At 45.2% G+C, this 27,454-nt stretch overlaps 1 protein-coding gene across 3 annotated transcripts; it reads left to right on the top strand.

The window, feature by feature from the left end:
- The first annotated feature begins 55 nt into the window (after positions 1-55).
- Positions 56-23,993, top strand: gcc1 (GRIP and coiled-coil domain containing 1). Of its 3 annotated transcripts, none has more exons than XM_070897296.1 (3): positions 56-373; positions 18,155-19,228; positions 22,355-23,993. In XM_070897296.1, the coding sequence occupies exons 2-3, from the start codon at positions 18,191-18,193 to the stop codon at positions 23,666-23,668; spliced, it is 2,352 nt and encodes a 783-aa protein (XP_070753397.1). In that variant the 5' UTR covers positions 56-373; positions 18,155-18,190; the 3' UTR covers positions 23,669-23,993. The 3 variants fall into 3 exon arrangements, with proteins under 3 accessions (XP_070753397.1, XP_070753398.1, XP_070753399.1); XM_070897297.1 differs by having other exon boundaries at positions 56-200; XM_070897298.1 differs by lacking the exon at positions 56-373 and adding an exon at positions 10,027-10,645.
- Positions 23,994-27,454: the final 3,461 nt, after the last annotated feature.

Raw genomic sequence — 27,454 nt, forward strand, 5'->3', positions numbered from 1 at the left:
AATGGACTCCTGGAAAGGTGACGGCGCCGTGACCTTTCACCCTCAGCGCTCCGACCGTCCCAAGATGGCGCCTTTCATGTTCCATTGGCGACGTCAGCGAAGGTTTCTCCGTCTCAGCTGCTCGGCTTGGGACTGAAGGCGGCAGTCGGGCCCGGAGAGGAGGCGGATCTAGATCCGGGCCTGTTTGCTCCGTGCGCGGGGTGAGCGGCCTTTATCTGGGTGAGGGGAGTAAACTCGAGCCCGGGGTGAGCTGGCGAAACGCGGCCTTGGGCCGGAGGGTCGAGTGAGGGAGTGCAGCTCTGTCGGATGAGACGTTAAACGTCTGCTCTCTCAGATAGTTTGAAAAGTTCCCACCGTATGGAAGAAGAGCAGGGTAAGTTCTCCCCGGTGTCCTGGCCAATATTTATTCCTCAACCAACATCACTGAAACAGGTTGTCTGGTCATTATCACATTGCTGTTTGTGGGAACTTGCTGTGCGCAAATGTTTCCTTCACTACAACACTGATTGTGCTTCGAAATATTTAATTGGCTGTAAAGCGCTTTGAGACATTCTGAGGTAAAAGGCGCTCTAAAAATCTTTCTTTCTTGAACATAGTAAACTATCGCAAAACACTTCATAGGAGCATAATCAGGAAAAAAAACTGACCAAGCCAAGGAAGGAGATAATGGGTCGGGTGACCAAACGCTTGGTCAGAGGTAGGTTTTAAGGAGTGACTTGTGGAGAAGCAGAGGGGTTTAGGGAGGGAATTCCAGAGCCTCGGGCCTTGCAGCTGAAGGCACGGCCACCAATGGTGGAGCGATTCGGGGATTGATAATTATGGAATGATACAACACAGAAGGGGGCCATTTGGCTCATCGAGCTTGCATTTGCTGTTTGGTTCAATTAATCCCATTCCCATGCTACTTTCCTATAGCCCTGCATTTTTTTCCCCAATTCTCTTTTGAACATTACTGTCAAATTTGCCTTTCAGGCAGTGCATTCGAGATCACAACAACTCTGTTTTAAAAAAAAAAGTTTCCTCATTTTGCCAATCGCCTTAAATCTGTGCCCTATGGTTAACAACCCTTCTGCCACTGGAAACAGTGTGTCCTTATTTACTCTATCCAAACCATTAATGATTTTAAACACCTCTATCAAATCTCTTAACCTTCTGTGCTCTAAGGAGAACAGGCCCAGCTTCTCCACTCTCCTCCACATAATGGAAGTCCCTCATCCCAGGTACTATTCTCGTAAATATCTTCTGCACCCTCTCCAAGGCCAAGACATCCTAAAGTGCTGTGCCCAGTGATACGTCCTTACTATACAGTATAAATGCACACGAGGCCCATGCTTGAGAGAAGATCAGTCTGTGACCTGTCCTTTATTCCTTAGCACTCAAGTGATGAAGGTGGGTGGAGCTTCCCCTTTTATACCTGAAGGTCCAGGTTAGGAGTGTCTCCCACCTAGTGGTCAGTGTTCTCACGGTGTACAACTTAGGTCAGTTTATACATGGGTTACAATGCTGGTTGAATACATGACATCACCTCCCCTCCCCCCCCCCCCCCCCCCCAAAGTCTTATTGGGATCACAGGTTGAGTGTCTCTGGTGGTTTACGCTCCCTTGTAGAGCGCCTGAGTTGGGGCTCCGGTTGTTGGGCGCTGGCCTGAGTGTGTTGTTTGCAGTGCCTCAGGCCTGTCCGGACTGCCCACAGTGACTGGGCTCTCCTCCCTTTGGTTCCGGTGTTCGGTCACCTGTGGTGGAGTGAACGCTATATCGTGTTCTTCCTTTGCTTCTTCTATGGGGTTGCTGAACCTCCTTTTTGTTTGATCCACATGTTTGCGGCAGATTTGTCCATTGGTAAGTTTAACTACCAGAATCCTATTTCCCTCTTTGGCAACCACAGTGCCTGCGAGCCATTTGGGCCCTGCAGCGTAGTTGAGGACAAAAACAAGATCATTTACATCAATACATCGCGCCCTCGCATTCCTGTCATGGTAGTGATATTGTGACTGGCGCCTGCTCTCGACAATTTCTTTCATGGTGGGGTGTATAAAGGATAATCGGGTTTTGAGCGTCCTTTTCATTAGTAGCTCTGCGGGTGGAACCCCTGTGAGCGAGTGTGGTCGGGATCTATAGGCCAACAGGAGGCGTGATAAGCGGATTTGTAGGGAACCCCCTTGGAATCTGAGCATCCCCTGTTTGATTATCTGCACTGCTCGTTCTGCCTGGCCGTTTGAGGCCGGCTTGAATGGTGCAGTTCTAACATGGTTAATTCCATTGCCTGCCATGAAGTCCTGGAATTCAGTGCTTGTGAAGCACGGGCCATTGTCGCTGACCAAGATGTCCGGTAGACCGTGGGCAGCGAACATTGCCCGTAGACTTTCTACCGTGGCAGAGGATGTGCTTGAATTTAAAATGTCACACTCGATCCATTTGGAGTAGGCGTCTACTACAACCAAAAACATTTTCCCCATGAAAGGACCTCCGTAGTCCACATGGATGCGTGACCAAGGCTTGGCGGGCCATGGCCAGGGGCTAAGGGGGGCTTCCCTGGGCGCATGGCCCAGCTGGGCACACGTGTTGCACCTGCGAACACAAAGTTCCAGATCTGCGTCTATCCCTGGCCACCAAACGTGTGACCTGGCAATTGCCTTCATCGTGACAATGCCCGGGTGCCCATTGTGGAGTTCTCTGATGAACACCTCTCTGCCCATCTGGGGCATGACTACGCGGTTTCCCCACAGTAGGCAATCGGCCTGAATCGAGAGTTCATCCTTGCGCCTGTGAAATGGTTTAAATTTCTCCGGGCATGCCCTGTACGTGGCTGCCCAGTCCCCATTCAGGACACATTTCTTGACTAGAGACAATAGCGGGTCTCTATTTGTCCAGACTTTAATCTGATGGGCTGTCACGGGTGAGCCTTCGCTTCCGAAAGCTTCAACAGCCATGACCATCTCAGCACCATGCTCGGTAGCCCCCTCAGTGGTGGCTAGTGGGAGCCTGCTGAGTGCATCGGCGCAGTTTTCAGTGCCCGGTCTGTGCCGAATTGTGTCGTCATAGGCGGCTAACGTGAGTGCCCACCTCTGTATTCGGGCCGATGCGTTTGCATTTATGGCCTTGTTGTCGGCCAAAGGGGACGTTAGGGGTTTGTGATCTGTCTCCAGCTCAAATTTCCTGCCAAACAGGTACTGGTGCATTTTCTTTACCGCATATACACATGCGAGCGCCTCCTTTTCTACCATCCCGTAGCCCCTTTCTGCCTGGGACAGACTCCTGGAGGCATAAGCTACCGGCTGTAACTGACCCTTGGCATTGACATGCTGCAACACACACCCGACACCATAGGACGACGCATCGCACGTTAACACAAGTTTCTTACATGGGTCATATAGCGTTAACAGATTGTTGGAACATAACAAATTGCGTGCTCTATTAAAAGCCCTTTCCTGGCTGTCCCCCCAGACCCATTCGCGACCTTTGCGTAGGAGCACGTGTAGCGGCTCTAGCAGCGTGCTCAATTTGGGAAGAAAGTTACCAAAATAGTTCAGGAGCCCCAGGAACGAACGCAGCTCCGTCGTGTTACGGGGTCTGGGTGCTCTCTGGATCACTTCCGTCTTGGATGCAGTAGGGCTGATCCCGTCTGCTGCTACCCTCATCCCCAGGAATTCTACCTCTGGAGCTAGAAAGACGCACTTCGCCTTTTTCAGTCGCAGACCTACCCGGTCCAGTCTGCGTAGCACCTCCTCCAGGTTGTGGAGGTGTTCTTCAGTATCGTAACCCGTAATGAGGATGTCGTCCTGAAAAACCACCGTCCCTGGAATCGACTTGAGGAGGCTTTCCATATTTCGTTGGAAGATCGCGGCGGCCGAGCGAATCCCGAACGGACATCTGTTGTACTCAAACAACCCCTTGTGTGTCGTGATGGTGGTCAGCTTCTTCGACTCACTCGTCAGCTCCTGGGTCATGTAAGCTGAGGTCAGGTCCAATTTTGAAAAAAGTTTGCCACCGGATAGCGTCGCAAAGAGGTCCTCCGCTCTCGGTAGTGGGTACTAGTCTTGGAGTGACACCCGATTGATGGTGGCCTTGTAATCGCCACATATCCTGACCGACCCATCCGCCTTGAGCACCGGCACAATCGGGCTCGCCCAATCACTGAATTCGACTGGCGAGATGATGCCTTCCCTCAACGGGCGGTCCAATTCGCCTTCTATCTTTTCCCGCATCACGTACGGCACCGCTCTGGCCTTGTGGTGTACTGGTCTGGCGTCTGGGTTTATGCGAATCACTACCTTGGCCCCCATGATAGTGCCAATGCCGGGTTGAAATAATGAGTCAAATTTGTCCAGGACCTGTGAGCATGATACTCGCTCCACAGAGGAAATTGCATTGACATCGCCCCATTTCCAGTTCATGACAGCAAGCCAACTCCTCCCCAGTAGTGCAGGACCGTGCCCTAAGACAATCCAGAGTGGCAACCTGTTTTCCGAATCTTTGTGGGTCACGACTACCGTGGCGCTGCCTAGCACCGGAATGATCTGCTTTGCTGTGCGTCAATCGGCGATAATTTTGGCCTCCTGGCCTTGGATGCCCACAACTTTTCGAACTGTTTGATACCCATCAGGGACTGGCTGGCACCCGTGTCTAACTCCATTGATACTGGGATGCCATTGAGGAGCACTTTCATCATTATCGGTGGCGTCCTGGTGTATGAACTGTATACGTGCTCCACATGAACTCGCTGAACTTCAGCTTCCAGCGATTTCCCCCACTGTCCATTTCTGCAGGTATTTTGCTCATCTCTGCAAACTCCGGCTGAATGTATGCCTCCACACCTCCAGCATGAGTTGCGGTTTGAAACAAAAGGTCCCTTGCAGGTCGATCGTCCCTGACTGCCCCTGTTATTGTCCTTGAGTGCACCATTAACAGGTGTTGATGGCCCCATTACTGGCCGCATTGTCCCTTGCAATGGCGTGAATCGCTGTTCAGCTTGCCATTGTCTCTGTCGAACTCCCCCTTTGGGTTCGACTACATGTTGGGGCATGCCTGACTGCCCTTATCTGCCTGGAGAACTGTGTGCTGCTTTAACAATGTTGAATCTCTGTCCCAACCATTCCTTAACACAGTACCGCTCGTCTGTTCTGCTAGTGGCCATGCTCGCGTGGTTTAAATCCCAGTTTCTTGTCGCCATTGATACGTCCTTACTATACAGTATAAATGCACACGAGGCCCATGCTTGAGAGAAGGTCAGTCTGTGACCTGTCCTTTATTCCTTAGCACTCAAGTGATGAAGGTGGGTGGAGCTTCCCCTTTTATACCTGAAGGTCCAGGTTAGGAGTGTCTCCCACCTAGTGGTCAGTGTTCTCACGGTGTACAACTTAGGTCAGTTTATACATGGGTTACAATGCTGGTTGAATACATGACACCCAGAATTGGCTACAATACTCCAGCTGGGGTCTGTCTAACCAGTGTTTTATAAAGGTTTAGCATAACTTCTTGCTTTTGTACTCCTTTAATAAAGCCAAGGACACCATATGCTTTTGTAACAGCCTTCTCAACTTGTCCTCCACCTTCAAAAAATTAAGTACTTACACTCCCAGGTCTCTTTATCCCTGCACCCCCTCTAAAATTGTACCATTTTGTTCAAATTTGTCCCTCTTCAATCTTCCTACCAAACTGTATCAATTCAAACTTCTCTCTATTAAATTTAATCTGCCATGTGTCTGCCCATTTCATCAGTCTGTCTATGTCCTCCTGATATCTGTTACTATCCTGCTCATCGTTACTACATTTCTGAATTTCAGACCATCTGCACACTTCGAAATTATGCCATGTATGCTCAAGTCCAGGTCATTAATGGGGCTAAAATTCCAGCCTCATATACAGAATACATACGGATCCAGCGAGGCCCTACAAAAGCCGGTTTTCGGTGCACAATGCGCATGTGCCAAAAAACGACTTTTCCGATCTGTCAAGTTTTGGCTTGACAGAACTTCCGCATCCCCGCAGCCAGGACATTCGCACGGGCGAGATTGGGCTATTTGCCTAACTCTTGCCCAGGGAATGTCCTTAAAACTCTTGCGCCTGGTAAAAGGAGGCGCATAGCCTACTTTTACCAGGGTAAGAGTTTTAAAATACACAAAAAAAATAAAAATTAAACACATTTTTATGTTTTTAAAAACCCTGTCCACTAAGGTAAGTTTATTTGAAACCCTATTAAAACACTTTTTTCTAATTCTTTTTTTCTGAAACTTTATGAACTTTAATTTCAATTAATTTTAATTATGTGGTGTATTTTTATTTTTTATAATGTGGTTAGTGTGTTTGTTGTTTTTTCTCATGGCAATAAGAATGCATAGATACAGAGTTCTCATTGCTATTAATGAGAATACTGTACCTGATTGCACCTTCTATGTCCGAACCTCAGACGGGAGCGTGCTCCGAAGGATGAGAAAAGAAGGCCTCCGCATCGGAGGCGCATCCGGGACCACCAGGTAAATTCGTTAAAAATTCTTGGGTCGGAGGTGTTCGTCCGAAGGAAGCCTCAGACCCGAATTTCAGGCCCAATATATATCAAAAAGAGCAGCGGCCCCAAGACTGGAGGACACCGCTGTATACTTCTCTCCAGTCTGAAAAAGTCCGAATACCGACATAAGGCCAGAATTGGAGGAGCACAGAGTTCTCAGAGGGTAATAGGGCAGGAGGTGGTTACAGAGATAGGGAGGGGTGAGGACATGGAGGGATTTGAACACAAAGACCGGGAGCCAACTTAGGTCAGTGAGCACTGGGGCGATTGGCAATATTCCCCCTAATTTATTTTGGGTACGCGGTCCCTTTAACGGGCTGCATGGCCCATTCAGAATTTTGCACGTGCGCGAAATCTTCTACGGAAAAGCCAGTGGGCAGCCTGCACAGGTACTTCCTGCAGCACTGCGGGAACTTTGGCGATTAGTGAACGGGACTTGGTGCGAGTTAGGGTAAGGGCAGCAGTTTTGGATGAGCTCAAGTTTATTGCGGATGGGAGGCCGGCCAGGAGAGCATTGGAATAATTGAGACTGGAGGTCGCAAAGGCATGGATAAGGGAGTCAGCGACAGAGACGGGCAATGATATGGAGGTGGAAGTAGGCAGTCTTGGTGATGGAGGTGCAATAAAGGTGCAGCAGTTATCATGGGTGACTTTAATATGCATATAGATGGGGCTAACCAAACTGGAAGCAATACGGTGGAGGAGGATTTCCTGGAGTGCATAAGGGATTGTTTTCTAGACCAATATGTCGAGAAACCAACAAGGGGGGGGAGACCATCTTAGACTGGGTGTTGTGTAATGAGAGAGGATTAATTAGCAATCTCGTTGTGCGAGGCCCCTTGGGGAAGAGTAACCATAATATGGTGGAATTCTACATTAGGATGGAGAATGAAACAGTTAATTCAGAGACCATGGTCCAGAACTTAAAGAAGGGTAACTTTGAAGGGATGATGCATGAATTGGCTAGGATAGATTGGCGAATGATACTTAAGGGATTGACTGTGGATGGGCAATGGCAGACATTTAAAGACCGCATGGATGAACTACAACAATTGTACATCCCTGTCTGGCGTAAAAATAAAAAAGGGAAGGTGGCTCAACCGTGGCTATCTAGGGAAATCAGGGATAGTATTAAAGCTAAGGAAGTGGCATACAAATTGGCCAGAAATAGCAGTGAACCCGGGGACTGGGAGAAATTTAGAACTCAGCAGAGGAGGACAAAGGGTTTGATTAGGGCAGGGAAAATGGAGTACGAGAGGAAGCTTGCAGGGAACATTAAGACGGACTGCAAAAGTTTCTATAGATATGTAAAGAGAAAAAGGTTAGTAAAGACAAACTTAGGTCCTCTGCAGTCAGAATCAGGGGAAGTCATAACTGGGAACAAAGAAATGGCAGACCAATTGAGCAAGTACTTTGGTTCGGTATTCACTAAGGAGGACACAAACAACCTTCCGGATATAAAAGGAGGAAGGAGGAACTGAGGGAAATCCTTATTAGTCGGGAAATTGTGTTGGGGAAATTGATGGGATTGAAGGCCGATAAATCCCCAGGGCCTGATGGACTGCATCCCAGAGTATATAAGGCCTTGGAAATAGCGGATGCATTGACAGTCATTTTCCAACATTCCATAGACTCTGGATCAGTTCCTATGGCTTTGAGGGTAGCCAATGTAACCCCACTTTTTTTTAAAAAAGGAGGGAGAGAGAAAACAGGGAATTATAGACTGGTCAGCCTGACATCGGTAGTGGGTAAAATGATGGAATCAATTATTAAGGATATCATAGCAGCGCATTTGGAAAGAGGTGACATGATAGGTCCAAGTCAGCATGGATTTGTGAAAGGAAAATCATGCTTGACAGATCTTCTGGAATTTTTTGAGGATGTTTCCAGTAGAGTGGACAAGGGAGAACCAGTTGATGTGGTGTATTTGGACTTTCAGAAGGCTTTCGACAAGGTCCCATGCAAGAGATTAATATGTAAAGTGAAAGCACATGGGATTGGGGATAGTGTTCTGACGTGGATTGAGAACTGGTTGCAGACAGGAAGCAAAGAGTAGGAGTAAATGGGTACTTTTCAGAATGGCAGGCAGTGACTAGTGGGGTACCACAAGGTTCTGTGCTGGGGCCCCAGCTGTTTACATTGTACATTAATGATTTAGACGAGGGGATTAAATGTGGTATCTCAAAATTTGCGGATGACACTCAGTTGGATGGCAGTGTGAGCTGCGAGGAGGATGCTATGAGGCTGCAGAGTGACTTGGATAGGTTAGGTGAGTGGGCAAATGCATGGCAGATGAAGTATAATGTGGATAAATGTGAGGTTATCCACTTTGGTGGTAAAAACAGAGAGAGACAGACTATTATCTGAAAGGTGACAGATTAGGAAAAGGGGAGGTGCAACGAGACCTGGGTGTCATGGTACATCAGTCATTGAAGGTTGGCATGCAGGTACAGCAGGCGGTTAAGAAAGCAAATGGCATGTTGGCCTTCATAGCGAGGGGATTTGAGTACAGGGGCAGGGAGGAGTTACTACAGTTGTACAGGGCCTTGGTGAGGCCACACCTGGAGTATTGTGTACAGTTTTGGTCTCCTAACTTGAGGAAGGACATTCTTGCTATTGAGGGAGTGCAGCGAAGGTTCACCAGACTGATTCCCGGGATGGCGGGACTGACATATCAATAAAGACTGGAACAACTGGGCTTGTATTCACTGGAGTTCAGAAGAATGAGAGGGGATCTCATAGAAACGTTTAAAATTCTGATGGGTTTAGACAGGTTAGATGCAGGAAGAATGTTCCCAATGTTGGGGAAGTCCAGAACCAGGGGTCACAGTCTAAGGATAAGGGGTAAGCCATTTAGGACCGAGATGAGGAGGAACTTCTTCACCCAGAGAGTGGTGAACCTGTGGAATTCTCTACCACAGAAAGTAGTTGAGGCCAATTCACTAAATATATTCAAAAAGGAGTTAGATGTAGTCCTTACTACTAGGGGGATCAAGGGGTATGGTGAGAAAACAGGAATGGGGTACTGAAGTTGCATGTTCAGCCATGAACTCATTGAATGGTGGTGCAGGCTCGAAGGGCCGAATGGCCTACTTCTGCACCTATTTTCTATGTTTCTATGGATAGAATATATGGTCGGAAGCTTAGCTCAGGGTTAAATAGGACGTCAAGGTTGTGAGCGGTCTGGTTCAGCCTCAGACAGGGACCTGGGAGAGGAATGGAGTCGATGGTTAGAGTACAGAGTTTGTTGCTGAGGCAGTAGACAATGGCTTTGTTTTTCCTAATATTTAATTGGAGGCAATTTTGGTTCATCTGGAACTAGGTGTCGGACAAGCAATGTGACAAATTAAAGACTGAAGTGGTCGAGAGAGTTGGTGGTGAGGTGGAGCTGGGTGACATCAGCATACATGTGCAATCTAATGTGTTTTCGGATTATGTCACCGAGGGCCAGCACATGGAAGAGGAGGGGCCAAGGATAGAACTTTGGGGAACTCCAGAGGTAATGTTGCAAGAGCAGGAAGAGAAGCCATTGCAGGAGATTCTCTGGCTACAACTGGATACATAGGAATGGAACCAGGTGAATGCAGTCCCACCCAGCTAGACAATGGAAGAGAGACGTTGGAGGAGAATGGTATGGAATGAGTCTAGAGTCTAGTCTAGTAATATCTCTGGATTATTACCTGAGCCATGCATGAATTGGCATAGGGACAAACAGATTAGAGGTTTGAATGCATGGCCAAAAGAGTGGTGTGGGAGATAGGGGTTTCAATTCATGGGACAGTGGCACCAGTACTAGGGATAGAGGGAGCTGTTCCGTTGGGACGGACTCCACTTAAACTGAGCTGGGACCAGTGTCCAGACCATTCGAATAACTAGGGCAGTCGATGGGGCTTTAAACTAATAAGTGGGTGTAGAGGAGGTTTCTGTTATAAATGTGGACTTGTATTTACTCTGTACAGCCACCAGAGGGCTCTTCCCCTGGAGTCCCAAGGGATCCCATAACCTCTTGGGAGCACAGGTATTTAAGGAGGCTTCACAGGTTGGAGAGGCACCCTGGAGACCTGCAATAAAAGACTACGGTCACACTTCACTTTGAGCTCAGTGTTCCGCCTGACTCTTTCTCCATACACAACAGTTTCAGGTAAGGGTAAATTTATAAATCTAAAGAAAGTCAGGGTTGTAGAGCCGAGTCGCGATTTGGGTAAAAGCAAGCAGTGTGTGTCAGGAAGGGACACAGAGTTTAACAATGGTAATAGGGCATTAGAGACTAAGTTCACATCAGGAAAAAATAGTAAAAAGTAGGCTGTAGAAAAAAATAGTAAAAAGTTAAAATTAAAGGTGCTGTATCTGAATGTGAAGCATTCATAACAGGATTGATGAATTAATTGTACAAATAGAGATAAATGAGTTTGATTTACTAGCCATTACTAAGATGTGTTGCCTAGGCCCTAGGTTCTGGAATTCCCTGCTTAAACCTCTCTGCCTCTCTACCACTCTTGCCTCCTTCAGGGCGCTCCTTAAAACCTACCTCTTTGACCAAGCTTTTGGTCACCTGCCCTAATTTCTCCTGCGGCTCGGTGTCAAATTTTTGGCTCATAATACTCCTGTGAAGCGCCTTGGGATGGTTCACTACGTTAAAGGCGCTATATAAATACAAGTTGTTGTTGGTTACAGGGTGACCAAGATTGGGAACTAAATATTCCAGGGTACTTGACTTTTAGAAGAGATGGGCAAAATGGAATGGGCAGGGGGGGGTAACCCTAATAATAAAAAATGAGATAAAGACTGACATCAGTAGTAGGGAAAATGCTGGAGTCTATTATAAAGGATGTGATAACGGCACACTTAGATAATATCAGTGGGATTAAACAAAGTCAACATGGATTTATGAAAGGAAAATCATGTTTGACAAACCTACTGAAGTTTTGAGGATGTAACTGATAGAATAGATATGGGAGAACCATTGGATGTAGTGTATTTGGATTTTCAGTAGGCCTTTGATAAAGTCCCAAATAAGAGGTTAATGTGCAAAATGAAAGCACATAGGATTGGGGGTAATGTATTGGCATGGATTGAAAATTGGTTAACTGACAGGACACAGAGAGTAGGAATAAACTGGTCTTTTTCGGGGTGGCGGGCAGTGACTAGTGGGGTACCACAGGGATCAGTGCTTGGGTCCCAGCTATTCAGAATATATATAAATGATTTGGATGAGGGAACCAAATGTAATATTTCCATGTTTGCTGACAACACAAAACCATGTGGGATTGAGAGTTGTGAGGAGGATGCAAAGATGCTGTAAGGCGATTTAGATAGGTTGAGTGAGTGGGCAAACACATGGCAGATTCAGTATAACATGGATAAATGTGAAGTTATCCACTTTTGTAGGAAAAACATAAGGACAAAGTATTATTTAAATGGTGATGGCTTAGGAAGTGTCGATGTACAGAAGGACCTGGGTGTCCTTGTACACCAGTCATTGAAAGCAAACATGCAGGTGCAGCAAGCAGTTAGGAAGGCAAATGGCATATTGGCCTTCATTGCAAGATGATTTGAGTACAGGAGCAAGGATGTCTTACTACAGTTATACAGGGCCTTTCTGAGACTGTACCTGGAATATTGTGTGCAGTTTTGGTCTCCTTGTCTAAGAAAGAATATACTTGCCATAGAGGGAGTGCAGCGAAGGTTCACTAGACTGATTCCTGGAATGGCAGGACTGTCGACTGGGCCTGTATTCACTCGAGTTTAGAAGAATGAGAGGGGATCTCATTAAAACATATAAAATTCTGACTGGGTTGGATAGACTGGATGCGGGGAGGATGTTTCCCCTGGCTGGGAAGTCGAGAACAAGGGGTCACAGTCTCAGGATACGGGGTAGGAAATTTAGGACCGAGATGAGGAGAAATGTTTTCACTGAAGGTGGTGAATCTGTGGAATTCTCTACCACAGAAGGCTGTGGAGGCCAAGTCACTGAATATATTTGAGGGAGATATAGATAGATTTCTAGAAACAAAAGGCATCAAGGGGTATGGGGAAAAAGTGGGAATATGGTATTGAGATAGAGGATCAGCCATGATCATATTGAATGGCGGTGCAGACTCGAAGGGCCGAATGGCCTATTACTGCTCCTATTTTCTATGCCTATGTTTCTATGAGAAAGGAGCTCAGCCCAGAAAATCAGAATATAGAATCAGTACGAGTGGAGCTAAAAAAATAACATAGGACAGAAAACACTGGTGGGAGTAGAAACATAGAAACATAGAAAATAGGTGCAGGAGTAGGCCATTCGGCCCTTCTAGCCTGCACCGCCATTCAATGAGTTCATGGCTGAACATGCAACTTCAGTACCCCATTCCTGCTTTCTTGCCATACCCCTTAATCCCCCTAGTAGTAAGGACTACATCTAACTCCTTCTTGAATATATTTAGTGAATTGGCCTCAACAACTTTCTGTGGTAGAGAATTCCACAGGTTCACCACTCTCTGAGTGAAGAAGTTTCTCCTCATCTCGGTCCTAAATGGCTTACCCCTTATCCTTAGACTGTGACCCCTGGTTCTGGACTTCCCCAACATTGTGAACATTCTTCCTGCATCTAACCTGTCTAAACCCATCAGAATTTTAAACGTTTCTATAAGGTCCCCTCTCATTCTTCTGAACTCCAGTGAATACAAGCCCAGTTGATTTAGTCTTTCTTGATAGGTCAGTTCCGCCATCCCGAGAATCAGTCTGGTGAACCTTCGCTGCACTCCCTCAATAACAAGAATGTCCTTCCTCAGGTTAGGAGACCAAAACTGTACACAATACTCCAGGTGTGGCCTCACCAAGGCCCTGTACAACTGTAGCAACGCCTCCCTGCCCCTGTACTCAAATCCCCTCGCTATGAAGGCCAACATGCCATTTGCTTTCTTAACCGCCTGCTGTACCTGCATGCCAACCTTCAATGACTGATGTACCATGACACCCAGGTCTCGTTGCACCTCCCCTTTTCTTAATCTGTCACCATTCAGATAATAGTCTGTCTCTCTGTTTTTACCACCAAAGTGGACAACCTCACATTTATCCACATTATACTTCATCTGCCATGCATTTGCCCACTCACCTAACCTATCCAAGTCGCTCTGCAGCCTCATGGCATCCTCCTCGCAGCTCACACTGCCACCCAACTTAGTGTCATCCGCAAATTTGGAGATACTACATTTAATCCCCTCATCTAAATCATTAATGTACAATGTAAACAGCTGGGGCCCCAGCACAGAACCTTGTGGTACTCCACTAGTCACTGCCTGCCATTCTGAAAAGTACCCATTTACTCCTACTCTTTGCTTCCTGTCTGACAACCATTTCTCAGTCCATGTCAGCACACTACCCCCAATCCCATGTGTAGGTTATAGGCTCCCTTACAGTAGTTAGTGTTGGACAGAGTATAAATTGGCAAATTAGAGGAGCATATAACAAGGGTATTGCAATAATCGTGGGGGGCTTAAATCTTTATATAGACTGGGCAAACCAGCAAGAAATATAAAGACAGATTGTAAGAGCTTCTCCAAGTATATAAAAAGGATGAGATTAGTGAAAGTAAGCGTTGGTCCCTTAGAGGCAGAGACATGAGAAATTATAATGGCGAATAAGGAAATGGCAGCAAAGTTAAACATATTTTGTATCTGTATTCATAGTAGAAGACATTAAAAAAACACATAATGGGGAAACCAAAGGACGAATGAAAGTGAGGAACTTAATGTCATTAATATTAGTCTCCACTTGCCTGGATAAGTGTAGCTCCAACACTCAAGAAGCTCAACAATGTCCAGACAAAGTGACCTGTTTGATTGGCATCCCATCCAACACCTTAAGTAGTCACTGCATGGCTGCAGTGTGTACCATCTACAAGATGTACTGCAGCAAATCTCCAGGGATTCTTCGCAACACCTCCCAAAAATGCGACCTCTAGCACCTAGAAGGACAAGGGCAGCAGGCGCATTGGAACACTACCACCTAAAAATTCCCCTCCAAATCACACACCATACTGACTTGAAAATATATTGCCGTTCCTTCATCATCACTGGGTCAAAATCCTGGAACTCCCTTCCTATCAGCACTGTGGGAGTACCTTTCCAGATGGACTGCAGCAGTTCAAAAAGGTGGCTCACCACCACTACCTCGTGGGCAATAAATGCTGGCCTTGCCAGCAACACCCACATCTCATGAATGAATAAACAAAAGCACTCTCAAGGGGCCGTATGGCATATTCCTGCTCCTATTTCTTATGTTACATAGTAATACTTGTCCTACTTCACTTCAGAGAACTAGATCCAGCACTACCACCTACCCTGTTGGACAAAAAACATATATCTAGAAAGCAATGCTGGGCACATAGAACTCCTCCCTTTGTCAATTTCACTACTTTCAACCGTTGAATAATTAAGGTCACTCGATATTCCTGCATTTTTCTCTAATTTACCTACTGTATCTCCTTTCCACTGTTCACTCCTTACTTTATTTTTATTAGAGTAGTAGTTAAACAGCAACAACATATTTATCACGCCTTTAACATAATAAAAAGTCCCAAGGCACTTCACAGGAGTGTTACCAAAATAATTTGACACCGAGCCATATAAGGAGATGTTAGGGCAGATGACTAAAAGATTGGTCGCAGAGGTAGGTTTTAAGGAGAGCCTTAGAGGAGGAAAGAGTAGTAGAGAGGCAGAGAGATTTAATGAGGAAATTCCAGAGCTTAGGACCTGGGCAGCTGAAGGCACGGCCGCCAATGGTGGAGCATTTAAAATCGGGGTGTTCAAAAGTCCAGAATGGGTTGAGCGCAGAGGTCTGGGGGAATTATAGGGCTGGAGGAGATTAGAGATAAGGAGGGGCGAGGCCATGGAGGGATTTGAAAACAAGGATGAGAATTTTAAAATCGTGGCGTAGCTTAACTAGGAGCTAATGTAGCTCAGCGAGCACCATCCCTGTGTTCTAGTGCTGTAATGGAATCTGGCGAATCCTACTTTTCCTACTGTATTCTTTCTGGATATTTTTTAACCAAGAATTCTGAGCTCCCTGTCCTGTCCTAAGTTCTATTTCTGATAGTGCTATTATATTGTACTCTCCTGTACGCATTCGGGTCTGCTGCAGGTATCTGCTCAGTTTCATGATGTCACGCGCTCCGTTAAGTGGTCTGGTTGCTTTTAAAGGAAGCTGGCTCCCACTGCCCTGTATGTGTTAGCGTGGCATGTAAAAATGCACCTTTTGTGATCTGGACCAGATCTCCTGGTCTTATGGGTAATCTCTCCAAAGGCAGACTGAGTTTACACTAAGTGTATAAGTTTATAAGCTGCTTTATTTCACAGTTAGTAAAACATACAGAACATAGAGTACGAGGAAAGCCACTTGGTATAATCGGTAGAACATATTTATTTGCGTACAGTTACATAAATAATGACCATCATCATCATCATAGGCAGTCCTTCGAAACGAGGATGACTTGCTTCCATGCCAAAAAAAGATGAGTTCACAGGTGTTTCAATGAAGGACCTAATATTCCAGATCCTGAACTACATCTTGAAGGGTGGAAGATGCCTGTGCGTGGATTTTTTAACATGCAGTGGCTGTTGCACATCAGCCACCATACGGGCTTGACAGAGCTAGGTCTTGGTCCAGTGGCAAGGATTACCCAAGACGACTGGAGACCAGCTCTGCTGCACGGGCCAAGTGTGCGCACACATCGCAGTGTGGACTGGCCCGTGCTGCCCCTGGGCCCTCGCCTCTTCTGGCCCCAAACTCTCTCTTCTCCTGGGCCCTGATCACATCCCTCTACGTTCTCTCACCGCTCCTTCGCCCTGACCTCGCTGTACCTGCCTACCCTCCAATCACCAATCTGGACCTTGACGTCCTTCTTCGCTGCAATCGCCCTCCTGCACCAACTCGTACTGTACCATGAAGTGGGATGCCGCCAGCTCACCCGTGGGGATTCTTCATGATAGGTCCAAGTCAGCATGGATTTGTGAAAGGGAGATCATGCTTGACAAATCTTCTGGAATTTTTTGAGGATGTTTCCAATAAAGTGGACAAAGGAGTACCAGTTGATGTGGTATATTTGGACTTTCAGAAGGCTTTCGACAAGGTCCCACACAGGAGATTAATGTGCAAAGTTAAAGCACATGGGATTGGGGGTAGTGTGCTGACGTGGATTGAGAACTGGTTGTCAGACAGGAAGCAAAGAGTAGGAGTAACTGGGTACTTTTCGGAATGGCAGGCAGTGACTAGTGGGGTACCGCAGGGTTCTGTGCTGGGGCCCCAGCTGTTTACATTGTACATTAATGATTTAGACGAGGGGATTAAATGTAGTATCTCCAAATTTGCGGATGACACTAAGTTGGGTGGCAGTGTGAGCTGCGAGGAGGATGCTATGAGGCTACAGAGTGACTTGGATAGGTTAGGTGAGTGGGCAAATGCGTGGCAGATGAAGTATAATGTGGATAAATGTGAGGTTATCCACTTTGGTGGTAAAAACAGAGAGACAGACTATTATCTGAATGGTGACAGATTAGGAAAAGGGAAGGTGCAACGAGACCTGGGTGTCATGGTACATCAGTCATTGAAGGTTGGCATGCAGGTACAGCAGGCGGTTAAGAAAGCAAATGGCATGTTGGCCTTCATAGCGAGGGGATTTGAGTACAGGGGCAGGGAGGTGTTGCTACAGTTGTACAGGGCCTTGGTGAGGCTACACCTGGAGTATTGTGTACAGTTTTGGTCTCCTAACTTGAGGAAGGACATTCTTGCTATTGAGGGAGTGCAGCGAAGATTCACCAGACTGATTCCCGGGATGGTGGGACTGACCTATCAAGAAAGACTGGATCAACTGGGCTTGTATTCACTGGAGTTCAGAAGAGTGAGAGGGGACCTCATAGAAACGTTTAAAATTCTGACGGGTTTGGACAGGTTGGATGCAGGAAGAATGTTCCCAATGTTGGGGAAGTCCAGAACCAGGGGTTACAGTCTAAGGATAAGGGGTAAGCCATTTAGGACCGAGATAAGGAGAAACTTCTTCACCCAGAGAGTGGTGAACCTGTGGAATTCTCTACCACAGGAAGTAGTTGAGGCCAATTCACTAAATATATTCAAAAGGGAGTTAGATGAAGTCCTTACTACTCGGGGGATCAAGGGGTATGGCGTGAAAGCAGGAAGTGGGTACTGAAGTTTCATGTTCAGCCATGAACTCATTGAATGGCGGTGCAGGCTAGAAGGGCTGAATGGCCTGCTCCTGCACCTATTTTCTATGTTTCTATGTAGAAAGATAAAAGGATGAAATTGGACTTTGGCAGTCTGGAAAAGAAAATTGGGAAGGGTGTAAAACGGGTAGCTGATTCGCTCTTGCTCATTTTGCGCTACCACCAAATAACAAATCCACTCCAGATTCTTTCTGATATCTGTCTGCCCACAGTGCGGATGTTAGTTCTCCCTCACTGGTTTTCTGCTGCTTACCTGACTGACTTCCGCTGTCTGAGCTGATTCTTAAAAAGCGCAGATGAAAAGTGTTTGTCAAATTTCACTTACCCACCCTTACACTTTTTACTGAAACCATACAGCTGGGAGTGCAAGAGATTGACATGTTTTTATTAGATAATTATTTTCTGATTTGTGTATCTCCTTGTTACAGATGGGCTCCTTGCTTTGAGAACCACTTTGAATTGACATGGAGAAGTTTGGTGTGAACTTTGGTGGTGGCCCCAATAAGAAAGAGCTTTTGGATACAATCGAGGCACAGAAGAAGCAGCTGTTCCAGTACCAAACACGCCTGAGAGATGTTGTCCGTGCTTATAAAAGCCTCCTGAAAGAAAAGGAGGCTTTAGAAGCCAGTTTGAAAGTCCTCTCCGTATCACAAGAGGCGGATAAAAGTTTACAAAACATAGGTGCTGGAAGTATAGTCTCTGACCTTGGAGATGACCAGAGCTCAGTCCATAGTGAGGATAGTGTGGGGACAGTCAATAGTGTGGACACTGCAGCCAGTTTGACCAATAGCACCAAGGGAGAATTAAATGATGAGGACAAGGGCTTGGTGGAACTGGTGGCTGGAGGAACCTCTTCTCCAAAGTCTGAGGAAGCTAATGGTTCTGAAAGTGGCATCAGTGTTGGGAGTGGGGAGCAGCAGAGCCACAGTGACACTGATAAAAAGATACAATTGAGGAGTCAGTTGGCAACACTGACCAATGCTTTGGCAACTGTCACACAGGAGAAATCACGAATGGAGGCCTCCTATTTAACAGACAAGAAGAAAATGAGGCAAGAGCTGGAAGACTTGACACAAAGGTTTGAAGAAGAAAACTCCAAATATGAAGCAGAGGTTAAAAAAGTCCAAGAACAGCTAGCGGAAGCAAAAGCTCGCATTATTACCCAGCAACACGAGCGAGGCCGGGAGCAGAATGACCATGCCTCCATGCTTCATGAACTTCAAAAGTTGTTGCAGGAAGAGAGAGCCTTACGTCAAGATGTGGAACTGAAACTAGAAGATACAAGGGATATATTGACGTCAAAAAGCCATGCAGCAGACAGGGTGGATGACTGTGAGTCTCAAATGAAACTTCTGAGTAGGGAGGTAGGTGAGGTGAAGAGTGCACTACGATTTGCTGAAGAAGAGAAAAGAAGACCAGATCCACGTGTACAGGAATTACAGGAGGAAATGACTGAGACAAAGGCTCATTATCAGGCACAACTTCAATTGGAAATAAGGAAGGTAGAGTATGGACTTCAGACCTACTTGCCCCAGGTTCTAATACTGCATCTTGCCACTTTGGGCTTGTAAAATACTTAGAATGTATTCAGTACTGTTTACTATGAACACTTTCTGTTTTGACCACCGTTGGCAATGTTTTTCCAGGCTATTGGATAGCTGATATTCCCCATTATTGTAGCTAACTACTCCTTCAAATCTGTTCCTGTATTTATTTCTCTCAATTTAGCAACCCTATAATGAATGTCCAACACTTATACAGAGCCTTTATCTTTTCTGTTCAATTCGGAGAGACTTACTCTAAACACTACCATCAATAATTCCTTCTTCCACATCCTTAGTAATGCTACCTCTCTTCGATTTGCTTTCTCTGTCTCTTCTGAACATGCTCTATCCAGGAATGTTTTTTTCCCAATTCAGCAATGGCTGAAATAAAAAAATGTCAAAGCTGTGACATCTAATGATTCTTAGTGACATCGTACCTTCGAATGGTTCTAAGTGACATAAGAAATAGGAGTAGGCCATTCGGCCTCTCGAGACTGCTCTGCCATTCAATGAGATCATGGCTGATCTACCTCAACTCTACTTTCCTGCACTATCCCCATATCCCTTGATTCCCTTAATATTCAAAAATCTTATCGATCTCTGTCTTGAATATACTCAATGACTGAGCCTCCACAGCCCTCTGGGGTAGAGATTTCCAAAGATTTATCAACCTCTGATGAAGAAATTTCTTCCCGTCTCAGTCCTAAATGGCCAACCCCTAATTCTGAGACTGTGACCCTGATTCTAGACTCCCCAGCCAGGGGAAACATCCTCCCTGCATCTATCCTGTCAAGCCCTGTAAGAATTTTGTATCTTTCAATGAGATCAAATGAGATCACCTCTCATTCTGTTAAACTCTAGAGATTATAGGCCTAGCCTACTCAATCTCTCCTCATAGGACAATTCCGCCCCCCCATCCCAGGAATCAGTCTGGTGAACCTTTGTTGCACTCCCTCTATGACAAGTATAATAACCTTCCTTGGGTAAGGAGACCAAAACTGTACAATATTCCAGGTGCCGTCTCACCAGGGCCCTATATAATTGCAGTAAGATGTGTTTACTCTTAAACTCAAATCCTCTTGCAATAAAGGCTAACATGCCATTTGCTTTCCTAATTGCTTGCCGTACCTGCATGTGAATGTTCAGTGATTCGTGTACAAGGACACCCAGGTCCCAACATTTCCCAATCTCTCACCATTTAAAAATACTCTTTCTATTTTTTCAACCAAAGTGGATAACTTCACATTTCTCCACATTATATTCCATTTGGCATGTTCTTGCCCGCTCAGTTAGCCTGTCCATATCCCCTTAAAGTCTCTTTGCACCCTCCTCATACATTCCTACCTGGTTTTGTATTTTCAGCAAACTTGAATATATTACATTTGGTCCCCTCATCCAAATCATTGATATAGATTGTGAATAGCTGAGGCTCAAGCACTGACCCTTGTACCCCACTAGTTACAGGGTGATCTGATAGAGATTGTTACGGTCATGAAAGGGTTTGATAGGGTAGATGTAGAGAAGATGTTGCAACTTGTGGGCGAGACCAGAACTAGCGACCATAAATATGATAGTCACTAATAAATCCACAGGGACTTCAGGTGAAACCTCTTTACCCAGAGAGTGATTAGAATGTGGAACTCGCTACCATGGAATAGTTCAGGCGAGTAGATTTGATGCATTTAAGGGGACACTAGATAAGCACATGAGAGAGAAAGGAATAGATGGATATGTTGATGGGGTTAGATGAAGAAGGATGGGAGGAGGCTCGTGTGGAGCATAAACACTGGGATGGCTCTGTTGGGCTGAATGGCCTGTAAGTGCTGTAAATACTTTGTAATCTCCTGCACACTCTAAAGCCTGATGTCCTTCCTAAAGTGTGGTGCCCAGAATTTTTCACAATACTCCAGCTGGGGTCTAACCAGTGTTTTATAAAGGTTTAGCATGACTTCCTTGCTTTTGCAATCTGTGCCTCTATTTATAAAGCCAAGGATCCCATATGCCGTTTTAAACAGCCTTTTCAACTTGCCCTGCCACCTTCAAACACTTGTATACATACACCCCCAGGTCTCATTGTTTTCTTCAAAGGTCAAAATGAAACACTGGTTTTCAATAATGAACAATTCCACAGACTCAGCAGCAGCTTGTACCTTGGGCTATTTGGTCACGTGCTTGCTGACCTACATAGGCTCACAGTCTGGCAACGTCTCTCTCAAAATTCTCATCCTTGTTTTCAAATCCCTCCATGGCCTCGCCGCTCCCTATCTCTGTAACCTTCTCCAGCCATACAACCCTTCGAGATCTCTGCACTCCACCAATTCTGGCCTCGTGCGCATCCCCGATTTTAATTGCTCCACCATTGGTGGCCGTGCCTTCAGCTGCCTAGGTCCTTGGCTCTGGAATTCTCTCCCTAAACCTCTCCGCCTCTCTGCCTCTTTTCCTTTTAGATGCTCCTTAAACCCTACCTCTTTGATCAAGCTCCTGAGCTAATATTTCCTTATGTGGCTCTGTCAAATTTTGTTTGATTACGCTCCTGTGATGTGTCTTGGGAAGTTTTACTACGTTAATGACGCTATATAAATGCATTGTGCTCCAGTACTGATTATTTTAACTTCCGTTGGTTTGATTTTATATTCATCTTGATCCATTATGCTATCCATATGAACAATCTCTTTTGTGCCCTTAGTCTCCCCATTGCTTCCATTCTTGGTCACATTGACTTTTCCGCCCAATGATGGGCATTTGTTCTCTACTCTTTTATTTCCCTTCCGACATCCCTGTCCAGCCTGCCTAGCTCACCACACAAAATCTGCCTTTCTAAAGTTCAATGTTCTTTTACACCATCACAACTATATGCAAATGGAATCTGTACAGTGTTTTTATTTTCAGTACCAACCAAAGAACAGGAAATACTTCCACCGTGAGAATTATACACCCCCGATGTAAAATCTTGCACAAATATCATCAGTAAATGTGAATGGACGGACTGACACTGTAGTTCTGAAGAGAAATACATTAATAAATCTTTTGTATCCCTTTAATCAAGTTGTGGTTAACACTATTTTCCTTCACTCTCTGTCTCAGGTTGCTCAGGCCCAGGAACAGCTACGCCATTTCTCTCAAATGGAGGAGGAGCGAGTTGCAAATTTGGAAACCAGAGTCTCTGAGCTTTCTGAGCTCCTCGGCAGTTATGACAAGAGTAAACAGAAAGACAAGATGACAATTCACAAACTGAAAGAACGTATAATACAGTTAGATATGGAGAACAAGACATTAGCCATTGCGGCTTCCAACAGAGCCCCGTCTGATCTAACGGTAGATGAATCTAATCTGGACGTCAATATTTTAAGAGACAAAATGGAAACGCTAAAGAGACTGCTGGTGTTGGCAAACCAGAAATCACAGGAACCCTTTGACGTGGACAAGCTTTGTGAAGTTGATTTGACAGGCACACCTGAAACATCAGATGGAGAGAAGGCCTCTGTTTTCTATTATCAGCAAGAGTTGAAACAGCTGAAGGAAGAGTTTGAACGGTACAAAATGAGGGCTCAAGTTGTCCTCAAAAACAAGAATGCCAAAGATGGCAGTACAACCAAAGAACTAGAGAGTATGCACGAGCAGCAGGCAGAGCTGAAGGAGAAGTATATTACTCTGCGACTCGCGTGTGACGAAATGGAGGCCAAACATAAATGTGACACTGAGGCAAATAAACTGGATATTACTCAACTCCAAGCAGCTCACAAGAAAGAACTAGATAAGGTAGCGGGCCAATGTCATGAGAGAGTTATTAAACTGGAAGAAGAAATGCACAAACATAGAGACAGAGCTCTTGCAGTGTTGGCTGAGAAAGACCGAGACACCGAAACTCTACGTTCAGGCTCTAGTGGGCTATCTAGTCATAGAAACTATGTTGAAAACAAGTTTTGTTCAGATGGGGAAGGCCCTCAGAATGAACATCATCTTCAAGAAGATTTCTGTCAAGATATTCTGAAGCAGAGTGCTAAATTTTCAGGACCTAATGAACCTACTTTTCTTCACTATGCAGAACAGCTGGCTCGAAAGGAGCTTGAGGTCACAACACTGAGGAAGCAGAAACACCAAGTGGAAGCTGTGGTTCATCAGCTGGAGGACAGCCTTCTGATGGAGAAAGAACGACACAAAGAAAATGTAGAAGCTCTTGAAGACAAGATACAGAAACACCTCAGGGACCAGAAACGTGAAGGAGCCAATCTGGAGTACGTAAAAAACGTGACCTACAGGTTCTTGACCTTGTCGGATGCGCTGGGGCGCCAGCAGACACTGACTGCCATTCTCACCGTCCTGCACTTCAGTCCGCAGGAGAAGCAGAACGTGATGAGACTGCAGGCCAGCAGCTGGTGGAGTTCTGGGAAAAGGTGATTTGCACACAATTTATTCTGGACTACAGCAATGAATTGTAGTTTGTTCTTTAATCCAAAAATCCACTTTTTCAATCTTTCTTACTGATAGTTTTGTAGTGGGGCATTTCTGTTTCTGTAAACTCTGTAGATTAGTGTCGCTGCCACTACCCAGCAAATAAAAACCTCCCAAACCACCTCTCTGTCTAATCCAGTGACATTGCTATATTTCATAATGATGTAAAGTTGGAATGGTTAGTAAACTAGTTGTTATCCCAATGTAGCAATTTTGAGAGGGTAAAGGACATGAAACTGACATGAAATAAAAGAAAATGGGTTCCTTTTAAGCTTTCTGTGATATCATTTCCCTTATACCTGCTTCAAATTCTGCTGCCAAAAAGCTTTTGCTTTATAAAATAGCATCGTTGTTGAAATAATCTTTCCTTATTACCGGGACTGTATGAGAAGCCAAAGGAATGGCCAGCGAGCTCTCTGGCTTTTCCCTTTCACTCTCTGCTGATCCTTTAATGTGAAGATTTTGTTCCTGTACTAACATAAGAACATGAAATAGGAACAGGAATAGGCCATACGACTACCTCGAGGCTGCTCCGCCATTCAATAAGATCATGGCTGATCTGATCATGGACTCAGCTCCACTTCCCTGTCCGCTCCCCATAACCCCCTTATCCCCTTTTCATTTAAGAAACTGTCTATTTCTGTCTTAAATTTATTCAATGTCTCAGCTTCCACAACTCTCCGAGGCAGCAAATTCCACAGGTTTACAACCCTCTGAGAAGAAATTTCTCCTCTTCTCTGTCTTAAATAGGCGGCCCCTAATTCTAAGATCATGCCCTCTAGTTTTAGTCTCCCCCATCAGTGGAAACATCCTCTCTGCATCCACCTTGTCAAACCCCCTCATAATCTTATAAATTTCGATAAGATCATCTCTCATTCTTCTGAATTCCAATGAGTAGAGGCCCAACCTACTCAACCTTTCCTCATAAGTCAACCCCCTCATCCCCAGAATCAACCTAGTGAACCTTCTCTGAACTGCATCCAAAGCAGGTATATCCTTTCGTAAATATGGAAACCAAAACTGCACGCAGTATTCCAGGTGTGGCCTCACCAATACTTTATATAGCTGTAGTAAGACTTCCCTGCTTTTATACTCCATCCCCATTGCAATAAAGGCCAAGATACCATTGGCCTTCCTGATCACTTGCTGTACCTGCATACTATCCTTTGGTGTTTCATGCACTAGTACACCCAGGTCCCGCTGTACTGCGGCACTTTGCAATCTTTCTCCATTTAAATAATAACTTGCTCTTCAATTTTTTTTCTGTCAAAGTGCATGACCTCACACTTTCCAATATACTCCATCTGCCAAATTTTTGCCCACTCACTTAGCCTGTCTATGTCCTTTTGCAGATTTTTTGTGTCCTCCTCACACATTGCTTTTCCTCCCATCTTTGTATTGTCAGCAAACTTGGCTATGTTACACTCGGTCCCTTCTTCCAAGTCGTTAATGAAGATTGTAAATAGTTGGGGTACCAGCACTGATCCCTGCGGCACCCCACTAGTTACTGGTTGCCAACCAGAGATGAACCATTTATCCCGACTCTGTTCTCTGTTAGTTAGCCGATCCTCTATCCATGCTAATATATTACCCCCAACCCCGTGAACTTTTATCTTGTGCAGTAATCTTTTATGTGGCACCTTGTCAAATGACTTCTGGAAGTCCAAATACACCATTTCAACTGGTTCCCCTTTATCCACCCTGTTCATTACATCCTCAAAGAACTCCAGCAAATTTGTCAAACATGACTTCCCCTTCATGAATTCATGCTGACTCTGGCTGACCGAATTTTGCTTTACCAAATGTCCTGCTACTGCTGCTTTAATAATGGATTCCAACATTTTCCCAACCACAGATGTTAGGCTAACTGGTCTTTTGTCTGCTTTTTGTTGCTTTTTGTCTTCCTCCTGTTTTTAAATAGGGGTGTTACATTTGCAGTTTTCCAATCTGCTGGGACCTCCCCAGAATCCAAAGAATTTTGGTAAATTACAACCAGTGTATCTACAATCCCAGCTGCTACTTCTCTTAAGACCCTCGGATGCAAGCCATCAGGTCCAGGGGATTTATCTGCTTTAACATAAAAACATAGAAATTAGGTGCTGGAGTATGCCATTCGGCTATTCGAGCCTGCACTGCCATTCAATATGATCATGGCTGATCATGCAACTTCAGTACCCCAATCCTGCTTTCTCTCCATACCCACTTGATCCCTTTAGCCGTAAGGACCACATCTAACTCCTTTTTTGAATATATCTAACGAACTGGCCTCAACAACTTTCTGTGGTAGAGAATTCCACAGGCTCACAATTCTCTGAGTGAAGAAGTTTCTCCTCATCTTGGTCCTAAAGGGCTTACCCCTTATCCTTAGACTGTGACCCTTGGTTCTGGACTTCCCCAACATGGGGAACATTCTTACTGCATCTAACCTGTCCAATCCCGTCAGAATTTTATATGTTTCTATGAGATCCCCTCTCATTCTTCTAAACTCCAGTGAATATAAACCTATTCGATCCAGTCTTTCTTCATATGTCAGTCCTGCCATCCCCGGAATCCGAATGGTGAACCTTTGCTGCACTCCCTCAATAGCAAGAATGTCCTTCCTCAGATTAGGAGACCAAAACTGCACACAATACTCAAGGTGGACAACTGCTGTAAGACCTCCTTGCTCCTATACTCAAATCCCCACACTATGAAGGCCAGCATGCTATTTGCTTGCTTTACTGCCTGCTGTACCTGCATGCCTACCTTCAATGACTGATGTACCATGACACCCAGGTCTTGTTGCACCTCCCCTTTTACTTATCTGTCATAATTCAGATAATCTGCCTTCCTGTTTTTGTCATCAAAGTGGATAACCTCACACTTATCCACATTATACTGCATCTGCAATGCAGTTGCCCATTCACCTAACCTGTCCAAGTTCCCCTACAGCCTCCTAGCAGCTCTCACTGCCACCCAGCTTAGTGTCATCTACAAACTTGGAGCTATTACATTCAATTCCTTTGTCTATATCATTAATGTATATTGTAAATAGCTGGGGCACCCTACTAGTCACTGCCTGCCTTTAGTCCCATTATCTTAGATCTGCTCCTGTGTAATGAGACAGGATTAATAAGCAATCTCCTACAAAAGGATCCTCTCGGGATGAGTGATCATAGCATGATTGACTTTCAAATTCAGATGGAGGGTGAGAAAGTTGGATCTCTAACCAGCGTAATAAGCTTAAATAAAGGAGACTATGAAGGTATGAGGGCAGAGTTGGGTAAAGTGGACTGGGAAAATAGATTAAAGAGTAGGAAGGTTGATGAACAGTGGTGTACATTTAACGAGATATTTCACAACTCGAAAAATATATTCCAGCGAGGAGGAAAGGATGCAAGAGGAAAAGATAGCCATCCGTGGCTAACTAAAGAAATAAAGGATGTTATCCAATTTAAAAACAAGGGCATACAAAGTGGCCAAAACTAGTGGGAAGACAGAAGACTGGGAAGCTTTTAAAAGTCAGCAAAGAACGTCTTTTTTTAAAAAAAATGATTAAGGAAGGGAAGATAGACTATGAAAGTAAGCTAGCGCAAAATATAAAAACAGATAGCAAGAGTTTCTATACGTATATAAAAAGGAAAAGGATGGCTAAAGTAAATGTTGATCCCTTAGAGGAATTAGTAATGGGGAACATGGAGATGGCAGAAACTCTGAACAAATATTTTGTATCAGTCTTTACGGTAGAGGACA

The sequence above is a fragment of the Pristiophorus japonicus genome, chromosome 13 (assembly GCF_044704955.1).
Source record: "Pristiophorus japonicus isolate sPriJap1 chromosome 13, sPriJap1.hap1, whole genome shotgun sequence".
NCBI classification, from domain to species: Eukaryota; Metazoa; Chordata; class Chondrichthyes; family Pristiophoridae; genus Pristiophorus; species Pristiophorus japonicus.